The sequence below is a fragment of the Drosophila pseudoobscura genome, chromosome X, assembly GCF_009870125.1.
Source record: "Drosophila pseudoobscura strain MV-25-SWS-2005 chromosome X, UCI_Dpse_MV25, whole genome shotgun sequence".
In the NCBI taxonomy this organism is placed as follows: domain Eukaryota; kingdom Metazoa; phylum Arthropoda; class Insecta; order Diptera; family Drosophilidae; genus Drosophila; species Drosophila pseudoobscura.
The window spans coordinates 51,460,564-51,480,526 of record NC_046683.1 but is presented as its reverse complement, the minus strand read 5'-3'; the positions used below and the strand labels follow the sequence as shown (position 1 = coordinate 51,480,526).

The 19,963-nt window shown below is 44.1% G+C and overlaps 2 protein-coding genes across 2 annotated transcripts; one reads left to right on the top strand and one right to left on the bottom strand.

Moving 5' to 3' along the window:
- Nucleotides 1-13,529: 13,529 nt before the first annotated feature.
- On the bottom strand, nt 13,530-14,210 carry LOC6900678 (uncharacterized). The gene has a single exon (XM_002135006.2). It carries the CDS (start codon nt 14,208-14,210, stop codon nt 13,530-13,532), a length of 681 nt encoding a protein of 226 aa, XP_002135042.2.
- Nucleotides 14,211-15,354: 1,144 nt separating this feature from the next.
- On the top strand, nt 15,355-19,394 carry Gem3 (Gemin 3). Its single transcript, XM_002135005.3, has 3 exons — nt 15,355-15,647; nt 15,717-17,869; nt 17,937-19,394. Exons 1-3 carry the CDS (start codon nt 15,458-15,460, stop codon nt 18,924-18,926), a joined length of 3,333 nt encoding a protein of 1,110 aa, XP_002135041.3. The 5' UTR covers nt 15,355-15,457; the 3' UTR covers nt 18,927-19,394.
- Nucleotides 19,395-19,963: the final 569 nt, after the last annotated feature.

Genomic DNA, 19,963 nt, shown 5'->3' with positions numbered 1-19,963 from the left:
GTCGAGGACTTTGATCTACCAGAAACCCTAAGGATCTAAGTAGGCGCCATTTCCTGTTTCCTCTTTTACTGCTTTCACATTTCTTCAGCTTTTAACTGAATTTCTTTTTCAATAAAGAGTGCTCAAAATTTAATAATTTTTCATATAAATACCTAAATTTCTGCTTAGCGGGGTACTCCCCATTCGAATTCTCTCAAAACTGCAACAGTTTGTCCCTCGACAATATTTTTTTGTCTCTTTTTTGTGGATCCTGACGAGTTTTGGTTCCTTTGGGGTGGGTGCAGCTTCTGGTTTCTTGTTTGGTAAGCAAAATTTATTGTTTGCGGAAGCTGTCTTTAATGGTGCGCGCCCAGCAGCCACGCCCCGAACGGGGCTCGGCCAACATCCTGCCCGTCCGCATTTAGTTGACCTTCAGCTGGAAATAATTTCAACTCATTGAGTTTAATGTCCTGTGCCTTCTGGGCGTGTCCCCAGCCATTTTGTGGAGCTTCATTTGTTTCTTTTATGGACTGGTGAATGCCTACAGTGCGTACTAAAACTATAGGCATATTACAAAATGTATAATTTGGAGACTTACGGATACACAATGCAACCCCCAATTGTTTTATACTTGCGTAACGCACTGTATGTGGCTACGTGCTTTTTTTCCCCCCCAATAATCGCATGATTTATGTCCAACATCGGTCAGGGAACACATTTTCCTCTTTGCTCATAAATATTTTATCTACACAAAATTTGTTTTTTTTTTTTACATATATATATATATATGTGTATTTTCGCATATTTGTTTCTGGCTTGCAAATTGTATTTTGATATGGGATTTGCCCCTTTTGGGGCGGGCAGCCCTAATGCGTTTATAAAGTGTTAACATTGCGTATGTGTAATATTTAATAGCAGCTGTGCGGCTGTGCTGTGCTGTACCCCGCTTCCCCCCCGGCTCCAAGTATATAGTTTATGTCTAAGATTTGATTTATGCTTGTGCCACGCCCAGTTTTTATTGCCTCGCCGAGGGTCATAAAAATGTTGAAGCTCACTCGAAGCGTTTTGTTGAGCTTCTGCTAAGAAGGTCGTAAATTTAATTGCTGCGATTATTGCCGGGAAAATTATCGCAGATCGGAGATAATCACAGAGCCGAGGGGAAGACAATAAATTTGCCAAAAATTTTATGACCAAAGCCACTGGCACTACGGAAAGTGAAACTATCCACGGGAAAAATGTGTGGGGAAATGATTTTTAATCACTTAATTTCTTAAAAAATATATATGAATTTTATAATATTTAGTCCCTTATTTACTCTTTTTTTTTATATTTATTCTTTATTATTTATTTCCATAATTATTCGAAGAGATTATCTTTATTTCCAAACCAAATGAAGCCATTGATTTATGGATTTAAGGTCAAATAGGATTTATTCCTAATTTATTCAAGTCAGAATGTCCTCACAAATCTGCAGCGCTTAAAGATTAAAGATCCATTTAGGCCAGCCGTGGCTGCCACGCAGCGTTGCCAATTCCCTCGTTGCAAACTCCAATAATTTATGCTAATTCACTTGACTCCCATGCAACCGGCAGACGACCATAAAAAAAACGAGGGGGAACGTTGTGAGTTGCTGCGGACACCGCAACTCTACGGTTATACCCGATACTAAGTCAGTATGGCTCTCCTCCGGCAGACGCCGCTAATATTAAACGACACGACAAAGAGTGCGTGCGAGAGAGACAGAAAATCAGTCTGAGCGTGACGTCGGGCGCTGCGTAGCCACTGCAAATTGATTTGTTCCTTTTGGCTATAAAAATGATCTGATCTGATCCAGATTCAGCAATCTAATAGATATGGTCATTATCTATGATTCTGCGTTTTTAGTTTTCTCAAATCTGCAATATTGTGGATGCAACAGATTTTCGTCCTTTGTGGGGGCGGATGGGGGTGGGGCGAAATTCTGAGATATACGTTTTATAGTGACATCTTAAAGGAGTGTGTGCACCAAATTTGGTTACTCTAGCCTTAATAGTCTCTGAGATTTGTGGTTGCCTCAGATTTTCGTCCTTTGCGGGGGCGGAAGGGGGTGTGGCGAAATTTGAACAGGAAACGGTCAAGGTCCGATATCACAGGAGTGTGGATACCAAATTTGGTTGCTCTGGCTTTTATAGGTTCTGAGATCCTTGAACTCACATTTTACAATTGGCAAAACCGACCATGAAACCTGTGTGTTAGAGTGAGACAGAGCGAGAAAGAGTGAAATTGTTTTCGTGATTCTGGCTGTAATAATTATACGATCTGGTTCAGATTTTGCACTCTAGAAGATATAGTCATCTTCTACGATTCTGCGTTTTTAGTTTTCTCGTATCGTCGAAATTGTGGATGCCACAGATTTTCGCCCTTTGTGGGGGCGGAAGTGGGCGGGGCAAAGTTTTGAAATATTTTTGGAGCAGTGACATATCACAGAAGTCTGGATCCAAAACATCGTTGCTCTAGCTCTTATAGTCTTTGAGCATTAGGCGCTGAAGGGGACGGACAGACGGACAGACGGACGGACGGACAGACGGACAGACAGACATGGCTCAATCGACTCGGCTATTGATGCTGATCAAGAATATATATACTTTATGGGGTCGGAAACGATTCCTTCTGGACGTTACACACATCCACTTTTACCACAAATCTAATATACCCCAATACTCATTTTGAGTATCGGGTATAAAAACCAGGAAAAAAAAATTACAATGAGATTGACTTCCTGTAAACGAGACTCGGCAGCCACAGGCACGTGCCACACAGCCATAGATACACTGGTTAACATTAAATCGAGTCTCTAGTAATTCAGCCCATTGCCAGGCAAGTGGCCAACTAATTGCTTGGGGACTTGAATTTGCATTTTGGCCAACGCACTCTCAATGTGTGTCATATGACGGGGAGAAGTGGGGGTATTTGGACCAGAGAAATGGCTCAAAAGTGTCGGTGGAAAGCCCATAGTGTGGCAGCATAGCTCGTGGCCGTAGCATAATTTATTTAAAACAAACAGAAAGGCACAAGAAAAGTAAAAGTTGGACAAGGATGAAGCCAACAAAAGTCACACGCAGTCAACTCCCCAGTGGGGTGTCCTATCTATCTATATGTGTGTGTGTGTGTGTGTGTTTTTTATTTACATCCATATACGAGTATGCATGCATCTGTGAGTGGGTCTCATTATTATGCTCAACACTTAGCTGGCAATATTTTTAGACCCACGTCGCGACGTTGGCGCCACGCCCACGACCTTCACACACATCTCACACACACGGGTCAGTGGAAAATGCAAACAAGAAAGGGGCGTGCTTTTTTGGCCCACAATCTAGACTCTCTCTCTGCCCTGCCCTGCCCTGCCCTGCGCTGCCCTGGCCTGCTCCTCTGCTGAATAGTCGTCTAAGCGTTTTGTCTAGTATTGTTCTGCTTCCGTTTCTTTTACCCCTATTTCTTATACCATTGTTCACCCTGTAAATGTAAGAAAATATGGCATGTGTGTGCTAGCAGAAGGGTTTCTCTTTCGAAGAGAGAAGAGCATCTCTAGGGCCACTCAATTCCCAGAATAAACTACTCTTCTGCCCATTCGATCGAAAGCCAGGTGTTCAAACAGCCAACCGAAGGGGTTTTGATCGCAACGATCCTTCTTTATCGCTGCCCGAATAGTCGGTATCCCCATAGTCGGAATGCCATCCATCGTTTGTATTTGTGTGTATTTTTTTTTGTTCGTGTGGTCTGTTGTAGTCACTTAAGGATTCATGTTGCACAGCAGCCGCAAGCAAACAGGCAGCCAGCACCTTCTTCATGTACTCCGTCTGTCAGTCTGTCAGTCACTCAGTCAGTCAGTCAGTCAGTCAGACGCCGTCAGGCATGCTCTGAATTTTCAAATAGCCTTCATTGAACCTTGAGACAAAAGCCAGTTCTGTTCTGTTCTGCGGTGTGGCTCCAATCCCCCCCCCCAGGGGTAACCATTTATCATGCGCGTATTTATTCGCACTGATTTTATTTTAATTTCATTAAAATTATGTGACAAAACTTAATTGGTTTCCATTGTTCAGAGAGGGGGGGCGGAGCGAGTGTGTGGGATATTTGTACGCTTTTTGGAGCAAGATAGCACCAATCTGTTTCTCTGTGTGGCTGTGTGGGTGTGTATCTGTGGGAAATAAACGAATTGTTATGGAAAAGTTATCCAATTTCGTGTCACAAAAGAAGATAAATTCCAACAAACAATTGAAAAAGTTGCATGAATCTCTTAATAAATTCTCGTATATATGTATGTATGTATAGCCTTTATTTTGGGGATGGGTGTCGTTTAAATTTTCCTTGTTGTTGTTGTTTTGAGTAAACAAACTGCACTTTCCATTAGCATATTTTATATTTCAATTATGTATTCTCGTCAGTTTGTTGCATTCGCATTGGTAATTAGCCGGCAACAGCACTTGGGTGCCAGTGCATTATAAACAGTTAACTGTAAGCCACTGTACGTGGCATGCAACCCCCCCCCACACCTCATGCAAATTTAGTTGCATAACTTGGCTGCGATGACTCCTGTGGCGATGGGCGGGGGGGGTGGCCGGGGTTGCTGCCAAGTCATTCAAATGCAAATTCCTACTGCACACACACACACACAGACACACTCGTATTGCCACCAAAGGACAAATGGAAATGTCAGGTTGCAGGTTGCAGGTGCAAGTACGAGATTAGATGAAGACCAAGCCGGAAACTGTACTTTACTCCTCTTGGCCATAATTAACAATAATTCGGTCAATAATAAATCAGTCGTCCAACAAATGAACTTAGGGATTTGCAAGTGCCTAAATAAACCCGACTAAAATCGGGCTTAAATCTGATTTAGATTGAATACAATTTCATGGCCCAAAAATTAACCAAAACACCAATTGAGGACTCTTTGAAATATGTTTTTTTAGCCCCAGTTTTTGCCTCCAATGTGCTTCAAAATAGAAGATTTAGAAGGTAAATTTGGTAAATTTTCGACATATTTTTTAAACATTACAAAACCTTGATTCTCTGACTTTATTTTTGGTCCTTTAACAGGATTTTTAGTCGTGTTGATGGAGTGGAAAATACCTGAAGATATAGCGGACCAAAGTTGAAGTTTTCTTTAACTTCAAACTACATTTTCTTTGTATGGTTTGGTCCTCCTTTTCATTTTGTATCATAGACTAAATTCGTTCATTTTCCATTCCACAAAAGTGTAATATTTGTTGTATATAAAAGGAAAGTTGCATTTCAAAGCTTAGACAGATTCATGGCACTGAAACGCAGTGTAACTAAATGCAGAGAAAACTGTCTTAAATCCTTCATGGATATATATCTTCAAATAGTTTCTTTTCCCTTTCGCATAAATTTTGAGAGACAGGGAGAGGAAGAGAGAGAGCGAGAGAGAAGGAGAACAGACAGAAAGGAAACAGAACATTAGGAAAGGCATCCAGCCATTGTGCATTCTTCTCCACTCTGCTCCAGTGCTGCTCCAGTGCTGCTCCAGTGATGCTCCAGTGGAGCTCCAGTGGTGCTCCAGTGGTGCTCTTAGCCCATGGTCATGATGGTCATGTGTGTTTAAAGAGCAGCCGCTTCAACGCCCATCCATACCATTTAGATGTAAATTACAAAGTTGGAAAACGCGAACTTGGAGCTGGCAAGGCAGGAAATAAAAGGAAATAAGCAACAAGCAAACAAAGATGGATGCATGGATAGCGAGAGAGCGCACAGGACTTGGTCTGTTTGCTTAGGACGTGGCCAGGACACTTTAGCCCATATTAGCACAGGGCTTGGCCTACAGCAGAGAACAGGCAAAACAACTTTTGCATACATTACGGGGCAAAAGGAAATGCTTTTGGCCCGAAAACTTTAAGCCAGATGCCGTTGCCGTTGCCGATACCCCTCTGATATGCTCTTTTGGGATATGCCCTATCCTATCTGTGGAGCAGGGCGGGATGCAGCGGATAATGAGCCCGCAATCAGCATTCGGCCACAATTGCCATGTCCTTGGCTTGCAATCGTCAGCTGCATGCCCCAACTGGATTTGCATCTTTTTCCGTTGTTCCTCTCTGCTTTATGCCTGTCTGACTTTTGGCCGCAGGATCCAGTGGGGTAGAGAGAGAGACAGAGAGATCGCTGGGTTCTATTCGGTACGTGCTGTGCATCGTTGTGTGATGCCATTGCCATTGCCATGGCATTTCGTACATAAATTAATGCAGTCGTAATACAATACACGTACACACTGCGAGAAGGCTAAGGATACACAGACACACACTCACTCGAAAGCCTGCAGCCACACACACACAGACACACACACATAGATACTCGCACTCGCACTCACTCACATGTTTTTCGGCGGCACTGAAACTGAAATGCTGCAGTGTAATTTCTCTTTTGGCCGTTATTAAATAGAAATTTCAGCTCCATGACTTGTGTGCGTGTGTATGTGTGTGTGTGTGTGTGTCTGCGTCTGCGGCGTGGCAACTCCTGCCAAAAAGTTCCTTTCATTCTTCCTTTATTATTCAGCCATCTCAATTTTCCATCCTCTCTTCTCCATAATACATACATACATACATATATATCTTTCTTATTTTATTTTTTGTTTGGTTTTTTGGCAAATGTATGCACTGCAGATTTTTGCTTATCTTTTGGGACTCTTGCCGTCCGTCCGTCACTCTGCTTAAAGTTGATGGCCGAAATTCCGTAGCCGAACAACTGATTCGAGTGGGAAAACTTGTGCGTTGCGGGGGAAAACCCACAAATGATAAGCAATTTATGGTTAAATATATTGTGCCTTAAAGAGCAGACAATTTTGCTTTAAGAAGTTTAAGAAAATGCAAGGCTTTTGGGGGGAGAATTTTGCTTTAAAAAATTTAAGAAAAAGCAAGGATTTTAAGAGTCTTTTAAGGCCCTAGAAATGAGAGAATTTTGCTTCAAAAAATTTAAGAATAAGCAAGGCTTTTAAGAGTCTTGTAAGGACCTAGAAATGGGAGAATTTTGCTTAAAAAATTTAAGAAAAATCAAGGCTTTGAAGAGTCTTTGGAGGCCCTAGAAATGGGAGAATTTTGCTTTAAAAAATTTTAAAAAAAGGAAGAACTTAAGGGGCTTGGATAGATGTTCAAATCCGTCGAAAGACAAACCATAAATAATATTTCTTAAGCCTTAAAAATGGAGAGATCTGTGCCTTAAAAATGCATGAACACCCAAGGCCCTTAAGAGTGTTTGATCTATCAAAAATTTGAAATTTCTTAGACTCAAAAAGTGTCAAAATAAATACAATTTTGTTGGACAAATTATGGAGTATAACCTTTTAAGATCTGCGGATCTCTTGATTGAAATTCTGAGAGTTAAGTATTCCGACTGACTGGATCCCCAGGGCGGAAAAATCTAGTCCAGTCAAAGATAGTTTCCCAGAGAAAAGGAAAAATCACACTTTTGGCAAAGTGAAAAAATTCCAACTACCAAAAACCATTCAAGTGTATAAAATCAATTTTAATTCTTCTTTTGGGGGAGGACAAACAAAAAAAATACGAAAATATACTTTTGGCAAAGTCACTTCCGAAGCAGCCGCCTACGGGGCCCATAAAGGCCCAAAAATAGCAATAAAATTTAACGCAAGTAACACTCCGCCCCAAAGGGGAGATGCTGTGGCCCCCCAAAATGTGGCCAAGGCGTATAACAGTTTCTCTCTTTCCCAAAGAGAGAGAGGGAGAGCGAGAGAGAGGGAGGAAGAGTTGTCGGAAAACTGTTGAAAATTCTACTCTGCATGGAAATTTGTGATTGGAAATTCATTAGGCCCGGTACAGCCCGGTCCAGCCTCCAATGTCCCGACTAATTAGACAGATTTATTGATAAAGTTTCGGCAAAGAAAATATTGAATTTTTAATGGTAATTGCAAATGGAGCAGAAGGGCCTGGCTATTATTTTTCGAAACGGAAGTTCCGACCAGATGGAGATTGGGTCAACGAACAACGAACACATTGGGGCTGCCTACCTGGCTCAACCTGGCTGGCTGACAGCTTTTGGGCCCGGCTCACAATGGCCTGGCAACATAATTCAATTGGATTGCGAAAGGACTTTGCAGCTAAGGATATTTTGATAGCCCATGTGTGCGTGCTTAGGGCTTGGCTTTTTTTCCTCCTTTTTTTGTGGATATTTATCCTGGCATTTTCCTGTTTCAGAATTGGATCAAGTTGTCGTTGCTGTTACAATGCTTGTGATTTGGGTTTTCCGGCGGATAAGAAAGCGAGCTTATCAACGTGTTTGTGTTGGCTTTGTTTGGCACACACCATTCCAGGCTTCCAGGCGTGAATATTTACTTTTATTTGCTTATTGCCGGGGCCGAATGCGTTTCACTCACAATCAAAATCAATTATGTCCCGGTCCAGATTTCGCCTCTCTGTCAAAATATCAATTTGCATTCAAAAATGCTGGCCGCACTTTATCTATAAAAACAAATGACATTTTGTGGGGCTGGCACTATTCAAATACGAGTGGATCCAAAGTGGAATTGGTTGTGTGAAATTACAGCAGCCATGGGGCATAATTGGAAATTTAATTTCAGCAAAACCAGACAACAACATTCCAACTGAATATTTCACTATTCATTATGGATATCTGGCTGTTGCGGCTGTTTCTAATTTCAGCAGATACAAAATTTAGCGGCAAATAGCTGCATAAATGAGATACATTCAGCTGCCTGATGGGCTGTTGTTTGGCCTTGTTTTGGTAGGTGTTTAGGTAGATCTTTTCGATCATACATATATCAGAATTATATCACACACAGCCATGCTTCGGTTTTCGCTACTTTTTGCTAGCCATATATTTGGTTAGGTGATATTTTTCCCTCATTGGGAAATTGAAATTTTATAATTAAATATTTGTTTGAAATATTAAATGAAAGGAAAACGAAATATTCATGAATCAGACAACATCTGCCTGTTTATATCGATATTTTAGGTGTTTCGATTGTTTCTTCGATTTATTGGGGTGTGATCAGAAGTCCCCTGCCAATCCCTCTTGCTTAAGCAACAACAAGAATACCCTATATAGACCGCGATTTATCATGGGTTGGACATGGTATACTGGTACTGCCGCTGTCATGCCAATCCTGGGCATGGAATGTTGGCCCATTGGCTAAAATCTATGGTTTATTGAAGAAGGAAGATTATCTTTATCTTTTGGAAGAGAAATGGGCTTACCAACGAGATGGTGACCCCGAAGCACACGCAAAATCTTGAAAAATTCGTCTCAAAAGATTGCGTGAGGGTTTTGGCACCGCCTGGCTTCTCGTGATACCTCAAGAGCACACACAGACTTAGTCAAGATTATGCCCAAACCCTTAACAAAGCCGATTTCTTTTGTGAGAGTGAAATGGAAATACTTTTTGTATGCCTTCCTTCTCTGAACACGACTTTGTTCTCCTGATGATCGAGCATCGATCTACATTCTTTTCATGTGGCCGTATCTTCGGTATTTGTTGTAGAGTGGCCGTACATTTTATGGATTATTATGCTCAGCTAGGGATGCCTTATTGGCTGATAGGTATTATATTCTATCACACTTTTAAGTGGTATTTGATTCAGTTTCAAAGATGTTAGTGCTCGACACCACATATATCTGATATATGCAGAGATACAGCGGGAAGCGAGACCTATTTGGAAGTACAGAACTACTTCTGTACTTATTCTTTGCTTAAATTTAGCTTAAAGTTTCTCTGTGCCGCTGTGGACCCGCCTAATCTGTCTATAGATGATTTGGCCTTCGCATTGCAGTCTGATTACCGCCCTTTTGCAGTGGGGCCTGTGGCCCGTCTTGACTTTTGGCCATTTTGGACACCGTCGCAGTCGCCGTCGCCGTCGTTCTGTTTTTCATTTACGTCTTTTTGAATTGAATCAAGTTTGGCTCGTTTCCGGTGAGCGTTGAAGCCCTCTTCTTCTATTTTTTCGTTCTGGTTGCCAAGAGCTCGAGCAGGCAGCAGCCAAGTTTTTTTTTCCGCCGGAAAACACAACATCCGCTTTTTATAAATTTTCAATTGTGCGCACAAAAAAGGCTGCATAAAAGCCGCACACACACAACAACAAAAAAATCAAGGAATATTGTGGACTGCAAAAAGAGAAGGTGAAGACGAGCTGGGGGCGAGGTGGAGGCGAGGTGGAGGCAAGGTGGAGGCGAGGTGGAGGCGAGGTGGAGGCAAGGTGGAGGCAGTGAAGGAGAAGTGACAATTGTGTTCTAGGGCAGCAGCCATTTTGTGGATTGTTGCTCATTTTTTGTCGGTGCTTGGTTCCTGGTTCCTGGTGCCTGGTCCCTGGTCCTACATCGGGCTCCTTTCCTGTATGGATGTGTGTGTGCCGCGAGGCCCAAAAACAGGTGACACTTTGACAGCTGGCAGTCATTTTAAGTGGATTTGCTGTGACAGCTATCTGAGTGTGTTTTGGTGTGTACGACTACGAGCACGAGTATCTGTGTGTGCGCGCTGTAAAGTATGCCATGAATTGCAATATGCTTCGTTCTACGCTGGCCCTGCCCCTGCCCCTGCCCCAAACCTGATTTACATCATCTTAGGCTTAAGCTGTCTATACTTCCCTCTGTTCGAGCTCCATTCATATCAGATCTGGTCTGTTTTTTGACAAAAACAACAAAATAAAAAGGGAAAAAATCTAATTTTCCATAGACTACGAGGACTAGGCACAAATTTATGCGGCATGAATGTGCTGTGGCATTAATTAAAAGCGACTCCCACTCGCCGCTCGCCGCTCGGCCATTCTGTGGCTGTATTAGTGGGCGGAATGGCTGGCTGGCTGTTCGAGGAGGACCCTGACCACAACATTTATGGGCATTACGCATGCTGCATGCAACACACACACACACACCTACAGAGAGGGCAGGCCACACACAAAACACTGCTTAATATGCACTTTAAATGAACTCGTTATGGATGTGTACTTTTGCCACTGACTGTGGCCGCAACTGCTGCAAGTAATTGCCATTCATTTCGTTCTTTTTTGTGTGGCTTACTATAGATATTCGTGCCTCAAAAAGCCACTCTACTGCCACTCTTCTGCCACTCTTTAAGGAACTTTTACATATGGCCTTATATTATGACAGTCTTTTGTATCACTTGCACCTTTTTGGACCCTTATCGACAGCATTGCAATTTGCTATCCTGCCTCGCCTCCTGACCCTTCCTGACAGTCGCCTGTCACAGCAGGAAAACTGCATCCATCACAAATCTGTGTGTGTGTGTGATGGGGGGGGTTCTTTTGGGGGGGTCTGTGTAGTCATGGTCAAAACGATTTGTCGGACGACCAACTGGCAGGGCAGGACACCATCGGCAGCTGTCCGGCATGGGCGGGGCGGGGCGGGACAGTATCCGCATATCCGTTTCCCGTCATAAATAACAACAGAGAGGAAGAGCATCGGCCGAGGTACGAAATGGAGATGGCCCAACAGATCGTATCAAAGTGACAGACAAATGACAGCCAAGGACAGCTCGTTGCCAGTTTGACCTTTGGCTAATTAAATGACACAAAAATAAAACTTGGTGGCCAGGCTTTAACCAAAAATGCCCTGCCAGGCCAAAACAGTGACACTTTAATAGTTTTTAAACCTACAAAAAAAAAAAAAAAAAATCTGTGGCAACCGCTGACGCTTCTGGCAGGCCACCAGAACTTGATGACAGTCGACAAAAAAAAAGCCCCGAAATTAAGCCATAAAAGTTTTTACACTTCTCATACGGAGAGCAGAGAACAGGTGGCAGGGACAGGGACAGGGGCAGGGACAGGGACAGGGGCAGGGGCAGGGGCAGAGGTGCGCTACTGTTCCGCTGATGGTAGCAGTTTTTGCATAATATAATGAAACACTTTATCATTACGAAAAGTTGACAGGGCCAGCCAGTGGAATGGGCGGAACGGGTACGGGACATAATTTTCCATATATATTAAGTACTACAAGCCTCTTAAAGAACATTAATTAAAGTTTCTCTTTGAATATAGTTCTCATACTCTCTCTCTCTCTCTGGAACTAACTCAATTAACAAAAGCTTCTCTCTCTCTGTCTCTCTCTGTATCGAATAGTGACAAATGATTGGCTGTCGCCAGCAGCCGAGGCCAACTTTATGGATGGATTGTTGCAAAAGTGCTGCATACGGTGTACGGCTGTAAATTGAAAGAGTTCCCCAGCTTTTTGTTGGGCTTGACAATTGAATTAGCCCGAAATTGAGTGCACAACATTTCAATTGGCCAAAAAGTCAAGAGCACGTTCAGGCCAAGCGGCGCTGGGGGCATCAATAACGTGCTAAAAACTTTGCCACAAACTCTGTGTGGATAACCCCATCACCCTTTAACCATAGTCTCCTCTCTCTCTCTCTCTGTCGCCCCTGCTCCTTCATTGCTATGCCGAAAGCTCCATTGCAGGGAAGGTCACAAGAGGGAGGAGAGGGTAGGATAATGGGGTCATTGATTTGTGCCTGTCTGGCGGTGACTGAAGACCTGGCATGGCCTGCAGCTCTCCCAGAGTGCATCCAACACATCTCGGCTTGACCCCCGACCCCCTGGCCCTAATCGCAGGGCCGGACCAGCAGAGTCCACTTGCTTGAAACTGTGTTTAATATTCGCTCTGAGCGTAAGCTTAAGAACTCAATAGGTGGGGGGGGGGGGGGGGGGGGGGGGGGGCAAAAGAGACAGGAAATGTGCAAGGCAAGAGGGCATATCTGCAGGATATGTCCATACTGAAGTAGAATTATAAGGCTTATAAACGGATACAAGATTCGAGCCTTGAGACACGTAAATAAACTAATAATAGACCATCCAGAAGTGTGGAATATGTCTACTTTTGGGGGGTACCCAAGTGGGTGCAGAAGTGTGAAAACCCATGCATGATTATGTTTACAATAAACTCTGGAAATCCATTAAAAAATAACCAAGTCCAATAATTATGCCCTGAACTCGTAAATGTCAACTTTAGCCCAAGTAAAAAATGGTCTCAAACCATCCTTGGGGGGGACGACGACATTGAAAGAATCTACCAAATTGAGGTATCAGCTCTTCAATTCTTATAATTCCTATAAACCACATCAATCTTAACATTTATCCATCTCCCTACCTCTTAAAGATCTATTGGTTCCAATCGGAAACCACTAGGAGACCTAGCTATGACGACCTGACCACCGATTTCCCCTGGTAGAGCCGCAAACTACTATTCGGTGGCCGTTTGGCTTTTGCCAACAGTCAACACATAAAAAGTTGGCAAAAGGAAGAAAAAAAATGAAGAGAAAAGACGAAACTTGAACAAAATAAAAATGAATTCTGCATATTTCCCACGTGGTCAGAGAAAAGTTTGTCCCAGCCGTCAACTGCCTTCGGTTGTGGGGCCAGAGTTCATGGGAAAAGTTGACTCGTTTGTTGATACGAAACGCCTTTTATTTATGGCCAAGAGGTGGTTTCTGTTTTTTGCTCTTTGTGGTGGGAGACCTAGCAAAAAATATGGAATCGTTCTTTGATTGGTAACAGGAGGTGTGGGGGGAACGGAGCTCATTCCGCGGCCAGCAGATGCGTCTCGAAAGTGATGTGGTTGATGGTTCTGATGCTGGGATCATCCACAGATCCGAAGAACTGCCGCCAGCAGGCATCCACAAGGGCCGCTGTCATGTGGCGTAGGAAGAGCATCTGGATGTTTACATACAGCGATACCGTCTGCCAGTAGGTGAGGCAAAAGTGCTGGATGACGAAATAGAGCCGGCCGTAATTGAGGACTCCGGAGACGACAAATGTCAGCGTCCAGGGCAGGGCAAAGTAGAAGAATGTCCTCCAAGGAAAATAGGAGCCCTCCGTCTGGTCCAGCTCAGCGTCGAGCGTCGCCTCGTCCATCTCAAGCTCCTCTTTGGTCGCCTTTTGACGGCGCACCCACTCGGCAATCACCTCATGCGCCGTTACCAGCTGGCTGGAGGATTTCATCCTCATGTTCGTGCTTCGCACCCGTTCGTCGAGCAGTGCCTGACGATACTCCGCCCGCTCCACTGAATCCCGATGGCGCCCATACCAGAGACCAATCATCGCCAGCAGCGAGTATAACAAGGCCCTGGCCAGCATCAACGTCCTGTACTGATAGCTCACGTTCAGGCACAGGCTACGGTCCACAATCAAACTGTTCCAATTAATTTTGGCATGGGCCTCCACCGTGGGCTGGATCACCGCACAGACGTGGAGTACCATGAGAAAAACAAAATATATAATGTCTCTGAACTTAAACATGGCGAATTTCGAATTTTAGCGTGAATCCAAACAAGAAAAAATACAAAAATAAATTTTTAAGGCTTAGTATCGTGTTGTACATGAATTAACTTTAAGTACTGACAGCATTGCTCGGAAAATCAAAACTAATGCGGCCCCAACACAATTCAAATATTTATATGCCCGCCAACAACAACAAAAAAAAAAACAGTTGGAAAGTCACTCACAGTTTCACATCCGATAGCAAAAGCCGATATGTGTAGAAATATTTTTAAAATACTAACTGAATAATTTCGATAGCTAATCGCTGACGAGTAAACTGCTTTAACAACCAATGTTAATGTTTAACCAACAAAAATATTAAATGAAATATTTACGCTATATAATATTTACATATATTAATGATAATAGGCTATACAAACTTTAATATGCATGTTTTTCGAATTTTTGATCTCTCAGACGATTATGAATATGATTTCTCATCATCGACAGAGAGCGATTAACCCATTGTCGAGCAGGGGGTACTTAAATATTCACACGAAAATATTGAAACTTGAAGAATGTTAGCGCACTTCAGGTGAAGGATATAGTGGCCATTTTTAAAAATAAAGATGAAGGACAGGGTGGATCTACAAGAAGAATTTACATACAGTATTATCTTCCGCGGTTTAATTCGAGTTGTTTTCCTGTTTAAATAAAGGGGGCTTACGTGGATTAAGCTCGTTTTTTCATCGGTATTTTTGTGCTATTTCTGATGGTCAAACCGTATATCTTATCGATAAGTGTTCTCTTCTGCGACGAAAAAATTAGTTGTAATTTTGAATGGGCTAATTGCAAGATTCGTACGAACCACACCTCGTATGTGCGGTCAAGGTGTATTAAGAAAATGGGGTGGATTTTACCTTGCATGAGTCCACACCTTCTTTTTCTTTACATTATGTAGCAAATGAGTAGTTACCATGTATTTTCTTCGTCTATTTTATTTTGATTTCGCTCTGCAGCTTATTGTTGATCTTCCATCCAGGGCTACCGTTTAAGATATTTGTATGACGTTTTGGTATATTTCTGAGGGTCGGACGGTATATTTCTGAGGACGGTATATTTCTGAGGACGGTATATGTTATCGATATCCACTGGTCACACCGCTTCCATCTCTTTTCCGGCAAGATTGCGACTTTTTCAACGCACCGTTTGTTTTTATTTGCTTAAAAGATAAGAATTGCACTGAAATGGAGGGCGCAATTGCGCATAACTTAGCGAATGGGCAAAATCGCACCAGCGACGTGGAGGCCGGCCAGATGAAACACTTCTCGGCCCTGCACCTGCGCCGCCAGGTTATGAGGGGTTTGGCTGCCGAAAACTTTAGGACGCCAACGAAAATTCAGGCTGCAGCCATACCCATTGCTCTGACTGGAATGGGTGAGTGTTTGGCTCATAGCTAATAAGAAATAAAACCCCATTAACATTTGGTTTCGTGTGTGAGAGTAGATTTGTTGGTGCAGTCCAAGAGCGGCACAGGCAAGACGCTGATCTATGTGGTGACCGCGCTGCAGATGTGCAGCCTTTCGACTCAGCATCCAGAGGTTTTGGTGATTTTGCCCACACGGGAGCTGGCACTTCAGGTGCACGACACATTCCGTTTCTTGGGTGAGAAACTGCGGTCCTTCAAGGTCAGTTCCTTTATGGGCGGCACCGATGTGACCAGGGATCGAGAGAAACTACGCAACTGCCATGTGGCCATTGGTACACCGGGTCGCCTGCTGCAACTGCACGAAAAGGGCGTTCTTAATATGTCCATGGTGAAGTTGCTGGTGCTCGACGAGGCCGATCAGCTCTACGTGACGGCGAGCCTTCAGAAGACGGTGAACGCCCTGATTGCGGTGCTGCCGCTGCAGCGCCAGGTCATTGCCTGCAGTGCCACCTTCGATCAGAATCTGGACGAGAAGATAGCCAAAATGATGGAAAAGCCCGTCCTGATATCGAATAGCGAGCGCGCCACCGTACTCCTGGGCATCCGACAGTTTGTCTACGAGTTGCCCGAACAGGTCAACAACCTACTCGAGATGCGTCTGAAGCTGGAGGCCCTGAAGAAGATCTTCGCCCAGCTGAACTACGAGCAGGCAGTGCTCTTTTCCAACTCGAAAATGCGTGCGGACTCGTACTGCAGTTACCTAAACGCCGGCAAAATACCGTGCGCGCTACTCTCGGGCGATCTCGCTCAGGAGAATCGCTCCAAAGTCTTCGAGGGCTATCGCAACTTTTCGGTGCGCACCATAGTGGCCACGGATCTGATCGCCCGAGGCGTGGACTCGCATCACGCCAACTTAGTGATCAATCTGGACCCGCCGACTGATCACATAACCTATCTGCACCGCATCGGGCGTGCCGGACGCTTCGGCTCCAAGGCCATAGCCATCACATTCATCTCGTCGGCGAAGCAAAGCGAGAACTTTAAGAAGATTCTGGCCAAGGCCGGCACCGGCATGTCCGTCCTGCAGTTCCCCACAGAAGGGCCGCCGGCAAAGGACTTTAACTACTTTGAGTTTGATGCCTATCAATTTCCATATTATTTTAAGACCGAAGCCTGTGAGCAGGACAATAACGAGCTGAATCGAATCATAAAACCGAAGTTTTATGAACAGCTGGCCATCAAAATAGCCGAAGAAAATGCTGAACAAGCCACGGATGGGACTCCTGTTGAGGAAATGACACAGGAACCTATGGAGCAAATCAATGAGCCCAAAGTAGAAGAGACTGCTCCTCAGGCTAAAGAGGAGTTCGTCAAACCAGAAGTTCTCTCTCCCGCTCAAGTGGCGGAGGAAAAGCCGACCAATCTACAATTTGAGATTCTCACATATCCCCCCATGGACGAGGCCAACAACAATCCTCTGGAAGACACCAGCCGAGCATTTGAGGTGCTCTCGTTGCCGGAAGAAGAGATCCCCGCTTTGAATGAGGAAAAGCCCAGCACCAGTTTTGCAGCCAAAAACAAAGAGAAACAAAGGCGCACATCCGAAACGCAAAAGGCTGCGAAAGCCCCCGCAGAGCCGCAACCATGCTTCGCAGACAACAAGGAGAATCGACCATTGAATGGAGTAGAAACCGCCATAGAAAGCCGGTCAGGGTCCCACCAGACAGTGATGGCAGTGGATGGCTCTCCTCAAACATCAAAAACCATATCGGATGGCACAGCAAAGCGTCCAGAGTCCCAGCCGATGGCCATGGGAGAGGACTCAACGCAGACATCACAGACACCAACGGAGGCGTCACAAGAACCCACTCAGTCCACGGGCTGTTCGGTTGAAACACACCCGGGACCGCCAGTGAATTCGATCAATACGAAGACCTACTGCCTGGTGGTGCCTGCCACGGAGAACAGCTCGACCACACTGCAGCCGCATGTCCTGTCGAACACGGTGGACGATGCCAGCAGCATTGTCTCGGACAGCCTGGAGTGCGGCTATGCGAGTGATGCCTCATATGTCAGCCACTACACGGAGAGCGATGGCCAGATTATTTGGCAGCGCTTCAGGGCCCGTCAGCGACTGCTCAAGAGGCGCCGTCGATCCCCCAAGGCTCATCGCTGGCATCAAAAATTCTCAACATTTTTACGAGTGCAGCCAGCATTCAGGAGTGGCAGGGTAAGCGTGGCCTGGATCACACTCAAAGATCGAGAAGCTAAGCAAAACTATACGTTATTCGTTTCAGAAACCCGGCATCGATTCTCTGCTGCCAGTTCTGGCCCACCATCAGTTGCTGACGAAGTTTGAGAACAGGGAGAGCATAATCAAACGCTTGAATGCCTACAAAACGATATTCAAGGTCAAGAATGAGTCGCGCTGGCTGGACGCACTCTACAGGACGGCAATGGAAGTTTACTATACGAATTATGGCCCTGCCGCAGAGCAGCTGCCGCCGCCAGGTCTGGCAAAGCTGAGCGTTCATGTTGCCCATCAGATGGACATTCCAGCCGTGGCTGCTCCGCCGGCAGCTGTGGTTGTCGTTGAAGTCGAAAACGAGGCAGACGATGAGGCGGACTCATCCGAATCGGCCTTATCATCAGGTGACGATGAGATTTTTGAAGAAACGAGCTCGCCATCGAGCGGCTTCGGGGAGAGTACAGAGGAGAGTGCCTCTTCGGGCATTGAGACGTCTGTCTACGATCCTTCTGGTTCCTCAAATGGCCACGACAATGATGATGATGATGAGGAATACTATGACAATGAGGAAGACTATGATGATGAAGAGGAGGAGGAGGAGGAAGAGGAGGAGGAGGATGATGCATTTAGCAATGCTGGGAGCACTGACAATAGCTTTGTGATGAGAAACGTACGCCATCGACCTACTAAACGGGCAGCAAGTGACAGAACTGCCAGCAGTTCTAGCAACGAAAGCAATGCTGGTAGAGGCCACATTTCTCCAGATCGAACCAATGCCAACGGTGCCTGCAGTGCCCCAAAGACTGATGAAAGCAGTGCCGCAGAGGCTGATGAAAGCAGTGCCGCAGAGACAGATGAAAGCATTGCCGCAGAGACTGATGAAAGCAGTGACCCCGAGGATCGAGAGTCAGTACAACCGGATGTTGCCCAAATAAACCGGGCCAAAAAACTCTGGGAGGAGACCTTCAACCGGCAGTATCTGATAATTGCCAACCACGTAGCCAATCACATGGCCCAGTTCCAGGACGAAGAGGACTAAACAAGCACAACCAACCATTCTCCTTCCGAAGACTGGTCGGACGGAGAGTCAGTCATTAATATTAAACAATCTCTCGCTAAATAGAAACAAACTGAAAACGGACAAGTTCCCAGAGGCTGCATCAGTCTTTCTCTCTATCTTTACATATATTTTTCGCAATGTTACCCACACTTGAACACTTTTTGAAACGGTAATGAAATGGAATTTTAACTTTTTTTCAATGTATAACAAGAATTAACCGATATACACATAATATACTCAAAAAAAACCTTAAAAACCAACTATATATAAATTAAACTGGTATTGGAATACCTTTCTATTTGACTAGAACCCATAGTTATAGACAAGTACAACCGTTTAAAGGCTATGTGATTACATATAATATATCGTATATCAATAGAATTACACTTGCATACGTCCTAGTGATACACGAATGAGTATCGAAGTGAAAGACAATGAGAAAGTTAAGTTTTTGTTATGAACTAAATGCGAAACCGATTGTACAGGCGAACCCGATTGAATCAACATTTATTAGAGACTAATTATAACCTTAAATTTACTTAAACCATTTCAAGAACCAGGAAAAGGTTATATATATATATTTTCACGATTCACCAGAAAAAAAATATTCAAATTTGAAGAGCCATGAGTCATTTTCTTTTTCAACCAATTATTAATTCATTTTCAATAAAATTTTGTAATACAAAAACAATGTTTTGTAATATTTATGAATTCTTAAAATTCTTTTTTTTTTTGCTGTAGAAAGTAGAACCTATATCTCAGACTATAAGAGTTATGAGCAACCAAATGTTGTATGCAGACTCCTCTGATATCAAGTTTGCTTCGCCAAGCCCTCTTCTGCCCCCACAAAGAACGAAAATGTATGGCTGTGGATCAGATCGGATCGTTATTATAGCCGGAACTTGATGAAATTATGCAAGGTGGTCCGCTCTCGCAGTGCGCTCTCTTTTTCGACTCTTATTTTGTCTCTTTCTATCTCAAAGCGCTCTCAGTGTGTAGTGCGGAGCGTAAAATAG